Raw genomic sequence first — 10,120 nt, forward strand, 5'->3', positions numbered from 1 at the left:
CCCCCGTCTCTGGAGAGACCCCCCAGGGCATCCCCTCCCCAAATGCACTGTCTTTCCCCAAGTATGTATGTGGTACCTCTGCCATGAAAGAAAGAGCTTAAAAACCAAACCCAAAAAGGAGAAAACACAAACTTTATATCCTACCACCGAGAGCGAGCCCTATCCAGCATCTTGCCCTTTCCCCAAGTGCTGCACCACACACACCGCCTCTGCTTCTGTTCTTCCAGAAATCTCCCTTCCCCGGGTGGAGATACAGCTTCCTCCAAAATGCCTGTCCAGATGCTCACGGCAGAAGTCCTCCTCCTCCTGACCCCACTCCACCCACAGGGCTCAGGGCGTCTTTTGCAGCCTTTTCCAGACACCGTCTGCTTCACCACAGGGTAGAAATCTACAGGGAGAGGTGAGGCAGTGCAGACTCCTTGGGCATCCCCAGGACTAGCCCTCACCCGTCTGCTAACCTCAGAGTAGCTCCTAGTTTCTGAGACTTCCTTTCACCAGAGCCACAACGGTGTACACAAAGTTAATACTCAAAACACAATGAGGTCAGCATCATTTTTTATCCCCATTTTACAGATGAGGCAACAGGACACAGAGGGACTTCACTATGTAAGGTCTACCCACGGCCAGGATGCAAGCTGGGCAGTTTGAGACTTCCGGATGCTGCTTCCACGGGACCACTGCCATCCTCACCTTACATGGAGAAACCAGGGCTGGGAAAGCTTAGGCTACCCGTCTGAGATCACACAGCTGAGAAGGTAGGAAGGGGTCTGTCTGCCTTCCAGGCCAGCCCTCTCAACCAGCACAGCATCACCTCTGCATTCTACCAAATGTAAGTGCCCTGCTCTGCCTGACCTGGGGGAGGAGATGGAGGTCTCCCAGTTGTCAGGGAGACCCGCAGCTTTGGAGACATCCCTCTGGATCCCCCACCACCTCTGAAGGGGTCAAGGGGTTGGAGGTGCGCATACACAGCAGACAGCCAGGAGCCCACTCTGAGGCCGCTGCCTCCCAAGCCACAGGGTAAAAGATGCCTTTATGAGCCAGGATGAGATTTTTATCTTGGTGGTTTCTCTTTAAATTCTTTACGATTACGAAGCAGCGGGGGCTGCCAAGGAACATGATTTACTCCTTGAGCATGCACCAGCTCCTCACTCCGTGCCAAGAGAAGCTGGAGCCAGGGAGGGAGGGGCAGGCGTCGTGCCAGGCACCCAGAGACAAGGCCTGTGCTGCGGAGGCCCAGCCAGCGGCGGTCCCATCTGAAGCTTGGCGGGACCTGGAAGGACCACAGCTGAGGCCCTCGGCCCTGGCCTGGCTGACCCCGGCGGGGCCTCGGGCAGGTTCTCAGCAAGCCCTGCTCTCTCTGACGGAGATCCATGGCCAGCTGAGGGGCAGCCAACCAGCCCCCCAGGACCTCCCAACTCCCCAAGTGGCCACTTTGAAGGTCCATCTCAGGAGAGGGGGTAGCTCCCATTTCCAGGAAAACTGAGGTCCCAGATGCAGGGATCTGGGCTCAAGTTCGTGCTTTGAGTCTTCCTTCCTCCCTTGTCTGGCTCATCCTGGAATACTTAGCCCTCCCCAATTTGTGATCGCCAAGTTTCACTGTAATTGTCAAAGCCATCTACCCAGCTTTCTGGTGCCACCCCTGGCCTCCAAGCTCCTTCTCACCCTTCCCTTTCAATCTCAAGCTCTAAGCCTGCTTGGCTGGCCAGGGAGCCCCTAGGGGGCAAGGGAGGGTCCTTAAGCTCCCCAGGCCTGCCCCCACCCCTGCTCAGTCAGGGCAGCTAAGATGAGGCTTGCTAGAGACACTTCCACTTCAGTCCGTATTCACCCCATACTCACTCTCCCTTGGGTGAAGTAAACGGACTGTGACCCTTCCTAACCTCCAATCTCCTCATTTCCTAATAAGGAGGCCTGGTGACTCTCGTTCAGCCACACACAAATGATGTAAGTGGTGGCCCTGTTCTGGGCCATTTACCCCAAAGACTCAGAGGCTGGGCTGATGTGGGCTGGGGGTGGTGACCAGCACCCACCTGTTCACCTGCCACCTACAGAATGTCCTTCCCACCAAGCAAGCCAGATACGCCCAGTCTGAGAAGGCTGAACCCCAGGGCTGCTCTGGATGTCGGAGCTCTTTCCTCTCCTGGACTCTGTTTTTCCTTCTCTGAAGGGAGACAGCTTCCCAGGGGACTCTGATCAGTGGAGGGGCTGGGGTGGCGGACAGCTGGATTCATAGGAAAGGAGCAAACCCAGATGCTGTTTCTCCAGTGGGAAAGAGCACAAGAAGCCTGCCCAGTGCGAACCCAGTGCTTTCCTTGGGAAGTAAGCCTGGACAGGCTACGGGCGGCACTGCAGGGTCCTCGAGGCTTAGCCTGAGCTCGTGGGAGATGGCTGGGCCTGCCTCCCCAGCCTGCCCTCCAGCCTTAGTCTTGGGACAGGCGGAGCCACGTTCCATCTGAGTCTGGCTCCTGAGTGACCCGGGAAAGCCTCTGGGTCTGATTCCTCACAGGAAACCCAGGCAGCCCTCCTCCCCAGGTCTTGGTGGGACTACCACTTGGTTATCATCACGGGTACCTACTGTTATTTCTATTATTTTCATCTTTCCTGACCTCCCCTGGCAAGGTGACCTTCCACTCCATCTCCCGACTCCTGCCTCAGTTTCTCAGTAGCCTGGCCACCTCATGTCATCACAAGACCCCTTTCCCTCTCTAAACACCTCTTGACCTCAAGTCCTGGCCAAAGCCAGCCCAGGCAGGAGCTGTGTCTTGTGGGGGTGGCTTCCTGGGAAAAAGTAAACATTCCCTAGGCTGAACAAAGGAGCTGGCAGGACCTTCACACCTCCCTCTGCAGTGGGAGGTGATACCCCAGGGCTTGGACAATCTCAGGGTGGGGGAAGGAGGGTATTTTTTCCTGCCAGACTTGGCCAGTGACTCTGGGGTTAAGAGGACTCCAGGCCCAGGCAAGGATGGATGGAAGAAAGAAGGTCCTGCTGGCCAGGTCACTAGTTCTAAGCATCCATGAGCACTCAAAGAATGCCTCTCCTGCTCTGGAAAGCCTTCCCCACTTGACCCTCATTTCTGCATGACCCTGGCTGTGCTTCTGGTGGGACAGGACAGGAAATGGGCCATTGGAGTCCTCCTGCTTCAACTGGGCCCCTTCTTACACCCTCTCCAGGCTTTTGGCCTGGCTGGGGTGCCCAGGCTGATGGGCAGGCAGCAAGCCCAAGCCTGGCCCAGTTCCTGCCTTTGTTCCTTTATCTGTCCTGGGCAGCGTGGCCCCCCTCACACCAGCAGCACCTCTGGCTTATTAGAGGGTCTGGGCTGACTGGGCTGGAACTAGCATCTCCCAACTGCCCAAGGAGGGGAGGGGATGTGCCTAGGCCAAATTCCCGAGGCCTGGTAGGCCAGCTGCTTTCACCTATCCACAGATGGAGAAGCTGAGGCACGGAGCCGCCGTGACCATCAGGGCTCCTAACAGCAGCCCTCTCTGTGCCCCTTGGGTATATGCAGCAGGAGGCTGTCCCCCCAGCCTTAGACACAGCCAGGCCAGGACCCCCAGGTTCCGTAGTTGTCAGTCTCCATTCTTACTCCACAAATGCTCACTGAGGGCCTACCCACCACTGAGGGCCGCGCCATAGGTATGTCCTGGCTGAGACCATCCAACATGACAGGGGAGAAGGGTGCCTGGGGCCTGGTGCACAGTAAGTGCTGGGCTCCCAGGAGGCATGGGCCAACTGGGTGTCCACTGCCTTTTAAGCCACTTTGTCTGGGAGCGCCCCACCCTGTTCACTGCACAGTCCCAAGTACTCAGCACAGGGCCTGGCGCATGGCAGGGACTCAAGTATCTACTAAACTAAGTGGCATCCACGCATAAAAGTAGGACAGGAGATCACGTGGGAGACGGAAAGGTCATTCAGGACAGAGAAACCTGCGTGTGCAAAGGCACAGAGGCCCAGGGATGGGGTGGCCCCAGGCAGCCTCCAGCCCCGCCCCAGGCTCCACAAGTCAGCGCCACAGGCTGGCTGCCAGCGAGCTGGGCTTTTAGTCAGTGCGGGTGTCGGCTTCAGGGCTAATTGAGAGGGAATCGACCTGACCGATGTGAGCATCAGGCGTCGGCAAGACCAGGACACCAGGGTTCTATTTCTGGCCTTGCCTCTGCCTCCTGCCTGACCTTGGCCCTGCCCTCATCTGAGCCTCAGTTTCTCTCTCTGGAAAACAGGAACAAAATCTTTTGTCCCTTTGCCCCTGCAGGTCCAAGAAGGTTTAAAAGGAGCGTCCAGAGACCCTCCCTCTGTCTCGTTCCTTTACTTCCTCTCATAGGTCTCCGAGATGATGACAAATACCCAGAGTGGATGTCTGGGCTCCAGGATTCCAAAGGTCTGGAAACCAAGTCATCCTCCCAGCTCCTGTTGGGTGGGGGTAGGGGGGGTGCTCTATTCTCCCTGCCAGCACCCTGGGTTGGGAAGGGAATAAGAGGAGGATGGGACCCCTTCAATATTTATTAATATGCTCTGAGAACTTCCACCAGGGAATGGTAGCAGTATCAGTGGAATGAATATCTCACCTTCCCAGGCCTAGGAGAGGGGTTGTTTTTTACGACCCAAAACGATCGACTCTTTTGCCCATTTCTCGGGCCCTGCGTACGACTCCTCCCTCCCTAGGCACACTCTCAGAAATTCACTCCCCACTCCCCCCATCAAGTTGCAGGAATGATATGGGGGCCAAGAGAGGGGTTCTTCTAGGGGACATGGGAACATGGTGAGGAGGGGCTAGGCCTCATCAAGCCTGAGGAAGGAAAGGCTGGCCCAGCCACTCACCCTAGCAAGTATATCTGGAAATCTAGTCAGCCAGGGCTGAGTTGGCCCCACCCAGGACAGGCAGCTGAATAAAGTCACTCTGGGTCAGAGGAGGGCCAAGGCTGAAAACTCAGCAGTGACCCCGGGTCCCCCAGGCACAGTCGCTATCTCTTTTCCCAGGCCAAGGGCAGACTCTTTAGATCACGTCTTTGAGTTAGTGGCTAGTGAGTGAGCCACTGGTATGTCTGAGGATGTGGGCCGCCTGTATTCACCGGCCTAGCTGGTTAGCTGTAAAGGCGATGGAGCTGGACCAGTGTCTCACTCTGCACACCCCAACTCATCATTAAAAGCCTCCACTGTGTGTGCGTGCTAAGTTGCTTCAGTCGTGTCCAACTCTTTGAGACCCTATGGACTGTAGCCCGCCATGCTCCTTGGTCCATGGGATTCTCCAGACAAGAATACTGGAGTGGGTTGCCATGCCCTCCTCCAGGGGATCTTCCCAACCCAGGGATCAAACTCACATCTCCTGCAGTTCCTGCATTGCAGGTGGATTCTTTATGGCTGAACCAACCAGGGAAGCCCAAAAACCTTCCGGTGATTTCAGGCAAAGTGCTCACTGGGGATCTCGGGCCTGTCATAACAGCACATGTTCCCCCTGAACTCACCAGGGGCCCTAGACTCCTCCAGTCACAGCACAAGAGCCCCCTCCCCAATTCCTAGAAGCCCCTCCCACCTAGAGACCCCTAGGATGGTTACCCAAGCACATCACACCCCAGAGGAGCAGGTCCTGTTCCTCTAGCTTTTGGAGGCCTCAATGTCTGTCCGACTGTCTGATCGATCAGGCAGGGCAGGACCAGTGGCAGGGAAGGGCTTCTGCAAGCACAAGTCTGAAAGATGTGACACCTCTGTCTCCCCCAGTCATCGCATGGACAGACACCCTGCAGACTTGAGCCCAGAGACCATACATTCTGGCTCTAGAAGCAGCCCAGACTCAGGACCCTTCTCTAAATGTCTAAGTAGTCCAGTCTCTAGCTTTTCCCAGCAAGTCACCACCTCCCCCAACCCCTACAAACCACCCAGTGTGACCCATGTGGCTGTATAATTTGTTCTTTCTTGCTTTGACCTCTCCCTCTCTCTCCTTTGCAACAGGACAACATGCTCTGGACAGGGGGATGCCAGGGAACTGCAAGGAAGCCTCTTACCTTTATATGAGAGCCGGATCCGGGGCATGGCTGGGAGGTAGTCCTGGCTGGGGGCGGCTGGCCAGGCCCCAGTGAGCAGGGAAGCCCAGAGGAGGAGACCAGCGACAGGCATTGTGGAAGGGGCCTAGGGCCCAGGAGTCAGGCAGCTGTCTATACACCTGCGAGGAGGAACAAGATTGAAATATGTGAGGCAGAGCAAGGTATCCTGTCCGACCAACATTTTCTTGTGTAATTCTGTCAAAGGGACCTCAGTTTCCCTTCCTGAACAACTACGGTGATAGGTACCTCTGTGCTCACACCCTCAGCCTGGGGCCATGAATACCATAATGTGAAAATCTCATATACTTTCCTGTCCCTAACAATGGGTCTGAAGACCAAGCAACCGGGTGCAGCCTAGGGTCAACAGGGCTAACAGGGGCCAGTGGACCTTTCCCAACCCTTCCCGAACCACAGCTTCCAGACTTCCGTTCACAGGACTCAGCTCAAGGAGGTGATCTTACATCCTTCTCCAGTTTCCATGCATCCACCCCCCAACCAAATGGGCTGTTCCTTCCTCTCCCACTTCAGGGAATGGGGGAAGAGATGGGTCCAGTCCTGCAGGCTCCAGCCAAATCTCTCCTCTCAGTAAAGGGAAACCTGAGCCTGATGATTTGAGTTGGGAGCAGGAGAGAGCGGAGGATAAGTGAGAAACACATAGATGGCCTAGAGAGAGAGACAGCAGCCAGAACAGGAAAGGCAAAGAACAGCAGGGTCTACTTCTATTGAAATCACAGCAGGAGGGATCCAGGTCAGACATACAGAAGGACTTCCTGCCCGCGAAACTTCCAGCTCTGCCTACAGAGACCAAAGAAGGGGAGCTAGGGTGGCCAGCAGGCCAGGGGCAGGGTCTGAGCCAGCCTCAGTGTCCCCGGCAGAGCTCTGATACAAACCTCCAGCAGGCCCAAGTTTCCACACAATGTTTTTCAAATATTGTCTCCCCAGGCAGGCTGGCTGTTGGGTAAACGCAGCCCAGCACCAGTTGTCAGAACATATTGCTCCCTCCCGGCGAAAATCAGCGCCAACTTCCCAACACCCCCCCACCCAGATGCACTGTGGGTGGGGGCAACAATGACAATGTGAGCCCCACCCCCCAGAACTGCCAGGTCTACTTCCTTCTCCCATGGGAGACAGGGACCCTAGGCCCATTTCTAGGACTCTGGGGTGGGGAGGGGAGGGTGAGGGGTATTGTGATCTGTTAATCCCCTGCCCTGGCTGGCATCCACTGAGGCAAGGCTCCACATCAGGACTGTCCAGTCCCACTCGACAGACCCTGATGTCCTCCCGGGACCCACCTCCCCTGAGCCCTTGTCTCTCCTGCCAAGCAAACCACTGGTGATTCCTTGGACAGGAAGTGCAGCTTCAAGTGGCCTGCCCATTCCCCATGTGGTGCTCTCTGTGGACACACCCCCTCCGGGGTGCCTGCAGTACCTCTCAGGTTCCATCAAAACCTCCCATTACAGGTGCTAGGGAGGCTAGCTGAGGGAGGGGAGAATCAGAACCAGCCGTGCCCCCTGTCCGCTGGGGCACAAAGCTGGAGCTGACTGAAGAACAGGCCCTGATTGCGGGAGGTGAGGGGGTGGGAGAAAGGGCTGTGCAGTTACTGGCACCCACGGGTGCACCTGGGAGGCCCCTCTAACAGCTGTGGATACACACATCCAAGCTTGCATGCCTGCACTAGTCCTTACAAGCATATATATACATATATATATATATGTTTGTTCAAGAACTCGACCTGCTAGTGGGGTGGGGCTCAGGAAGTGGGGAGACGCTGCTCTAGCTCTCTCTCGGGGAGGGCTAGATGCAGGCTGAGTCCCTTGGAGAGCTTTGATCTGAGGTATCAGGGGGCTGGGGTGACTCGCCTCCCCTCCTCCCTGTGACCTCATTTCTCCTACATCCATTTTCATGGTGACAAGGTCAGGGTCACCAAGGACAGTGTTGGAGTCCCCCCAAGGAGTCCAGGAACCTGGAGGGCTCTGTTCCACTGGGCCCCTACAGGGACCTCCCACAATGCTTTGGCCTTTTAAAGGGGTGAACCGGGGATGTTCAAATCTGTTGGGGCCTCAGGCTCAAGTCTAGGCCCCCCTCTTTGGCAGCTTGGGGGATGGAGGAGAGGAGGAGAAGGAAGGAGGAGGAGGACAGAGATAGGGATGGGGCAGGCATTTCCACAGTTGCTTCTCCCCTGCCAGCCCCTGGATGCATTCCACTCAGCCCCAGTCCCAGAGCAGCCCCTGGAGCAGTCGGGTCCAGCCCAGATGGGTGGACAGAGAAGGAACAGCCGCCGCCACCTGGGAGCCCACCAGGAGGAGAGCAGAGAAGGAAGGAAAGAAGGCTGGTGGGAGGGAGCAAGGGAGGGAGGCAGGCGGGAGGGAGGAGGAGAAAGGGAGGAGAGAGGGAGGGACGGAGGAGAGACGCTGGAACAAAGAACCGAGGAGCTGGGGCTGGCAAGGGGCGCAGGGAGGGGCGGCCAGACGAGGGGGTCCGGAGGCACCTGGGGGCGGGGCAGGGGGCTGGGAGGTCACATTGTCCAGCCTGATCCAGACTTCTTGGGATTGGAGGGGTGGGAGGCGCGGGTAGGGGGGTGGACAGCCTGCTTCAGGGAAGGAAGGTTGGCTCCTGCGAGCTGAGAACTGGATGGAAATGCTGCGGGGGGGACATGATGGAAAAATTATTAACAGCACCCTACCCCTCATCTAGCTCCTCCGACACCCCCTCCAGCAGGCCAGAGCTTCTTCCCGACTCCTTGGCTTCCCCCTCCCCCAACACCCTATGGACCAGGAACCAGAGACACCCCAGCACAGCTGGTGTTGAAAACCCCTCTTTCATGGTCAGAGTTTCCCAGTCAAGGTCACCTGGGCTTGGCTCCATCTTCCCCCTCAAGGTGTGCCTAGAGCAGCAGGGGGCTGAGACTAGGTTCCCTCCTCTCCCCAACCCCCGCACTTCCGAGCCTGGCTCCTTCAGAACTGAGGGGCAGCAGCAGGGGGAAGCATGCCCAGTGTCCTCACTCTCCAGGACACCTTACCCCAAGGGTCTGGGCACACTCCCTGTGCAGCCTGGGAAAAGGCTCCATCTCCATTCAACCCCCGGGACTGGCATGAACCTACCAACCTCTGGGTGCAGTTTCTCTGTCTCTGCAATTAGAACAGGGGCTTCTGGGAGACAGTCTGGATGAACTGATGAGGACAAGAACCCCCAATCTCCAGAGCTGACACATTAGCGCTTTAGGTTCACACCCCACCTCCCCCGGGTGTTCATGGGCTGGTGTTCATAACACAGTTATCTCAAGAATCAGAAGTTATTTATCCAGGCAGGCCTGCAGCCCTAGCTCCAGCCGAGCCCTCCTGGGCCACCTTGACACTCTCTGGTCCCACCCGCTCTAGGCAAGTCCACCAAGCTCCTACTGTCCCCTGCCCACTCCACCACTTGGGCCCCAGCCTGACCAGATTGGGGTGGAGGCGGGGCTTGACTGCAGGCTCTCCCAGCTCACTTACTACCCACATACAGCAGGGCCCCTAATCCAAGCAAAATGCCCTGCTGGAAGGCAGACACGGACTAGCAGCCAGGGGTCGGGGGGCTGGCACAGGGCTGGGAGAAAAGCCTTGGGGCTGGCTGTCCTGCCCCGGCTGATCTTGGAGACCCTCCACGAGGGGGCTGCCAGGGTAGCGCTTCCCTTCCAGCAGACGATCCCCAGATTCCGACACTGAGACAGGGCAGGGGTACCTACTAGGGAAGAGAGCTGCCTGAGGCATTAGTGGGAGAGCTCAGCCAGGGGAAGGGGCATCAGGTCTCCAGCTACAGCAACAAGGAGGCGTATGGGAGCACCCCCCCACCCAGAACCTCTCGGAGAAAAAGTTGCTTTGCACACTGGTGACCCCGCAGGCCACATCCTTCACACATCTCCACGTCGCTTCGATGTTGAGGGTCCCGGCAGCCCTGACAGGTACAGCGCCCACTCTAGTCCTGTCGTCCTCGCGTCCGCGGGAAGCGCCCTGCCTCTCCGAGCCCCGCGCCCCTGACACTTCCGCAGAGTTGCAGTGCCGCGGGTCCCAAAGGGATCGCGGGGTGGCCCGGCCGCCTGCCCGCTCCCTCCCGG

At 57.5% G+C, this 10,120-nt stretch overlaps 1 protein-coding gene across 2 annotated transcripts in view; it reads right to left on the reverse strand.

Annotated features, from left to right (window-relative positions):
- Positions 1-10,120, reverse strand: part of SEMA3F (sema domain, immunoglobulin domain (Ig), short basic domain, secreted, (semaphorin) 3F) — a 33,294-nt gene that overhangs the window by 17,587 nt on the left and 5,587 nt on the right. For both annotated transcript variants that reach the window (XM_010851832.1, XM_010851833.1), the window contains exon 2: positions 5,992-6,149. In XM_010851832.1, the coding sequence (XP_010850134.1) occupies positions 5,992-6,103 (112 nt within the window). In that variant the 5' untranslated portion in view covers positions 6,104-6,149. The remainder of the gene's footprint in view (positions 1-5,991; positions 6,150-10,120) is intronic.

Source organism: Bison bison, unplaced genomic scaffold, assembly GCF_000754665.1.
Source record: "Bison bison bison isolate TAMUID 2011002044 unplaced genomic scaffold, Bison_UMD1.0 scf7180017864304, whole genome shotgun sequence".
In the NCBI taxonomy this organism is placed as follows: domain Eukaryota; kingdom Metazoa; phylum Chordata; class Mammalia; order Artiodactyla; family Bovidae; genus Bison; species Bison bison.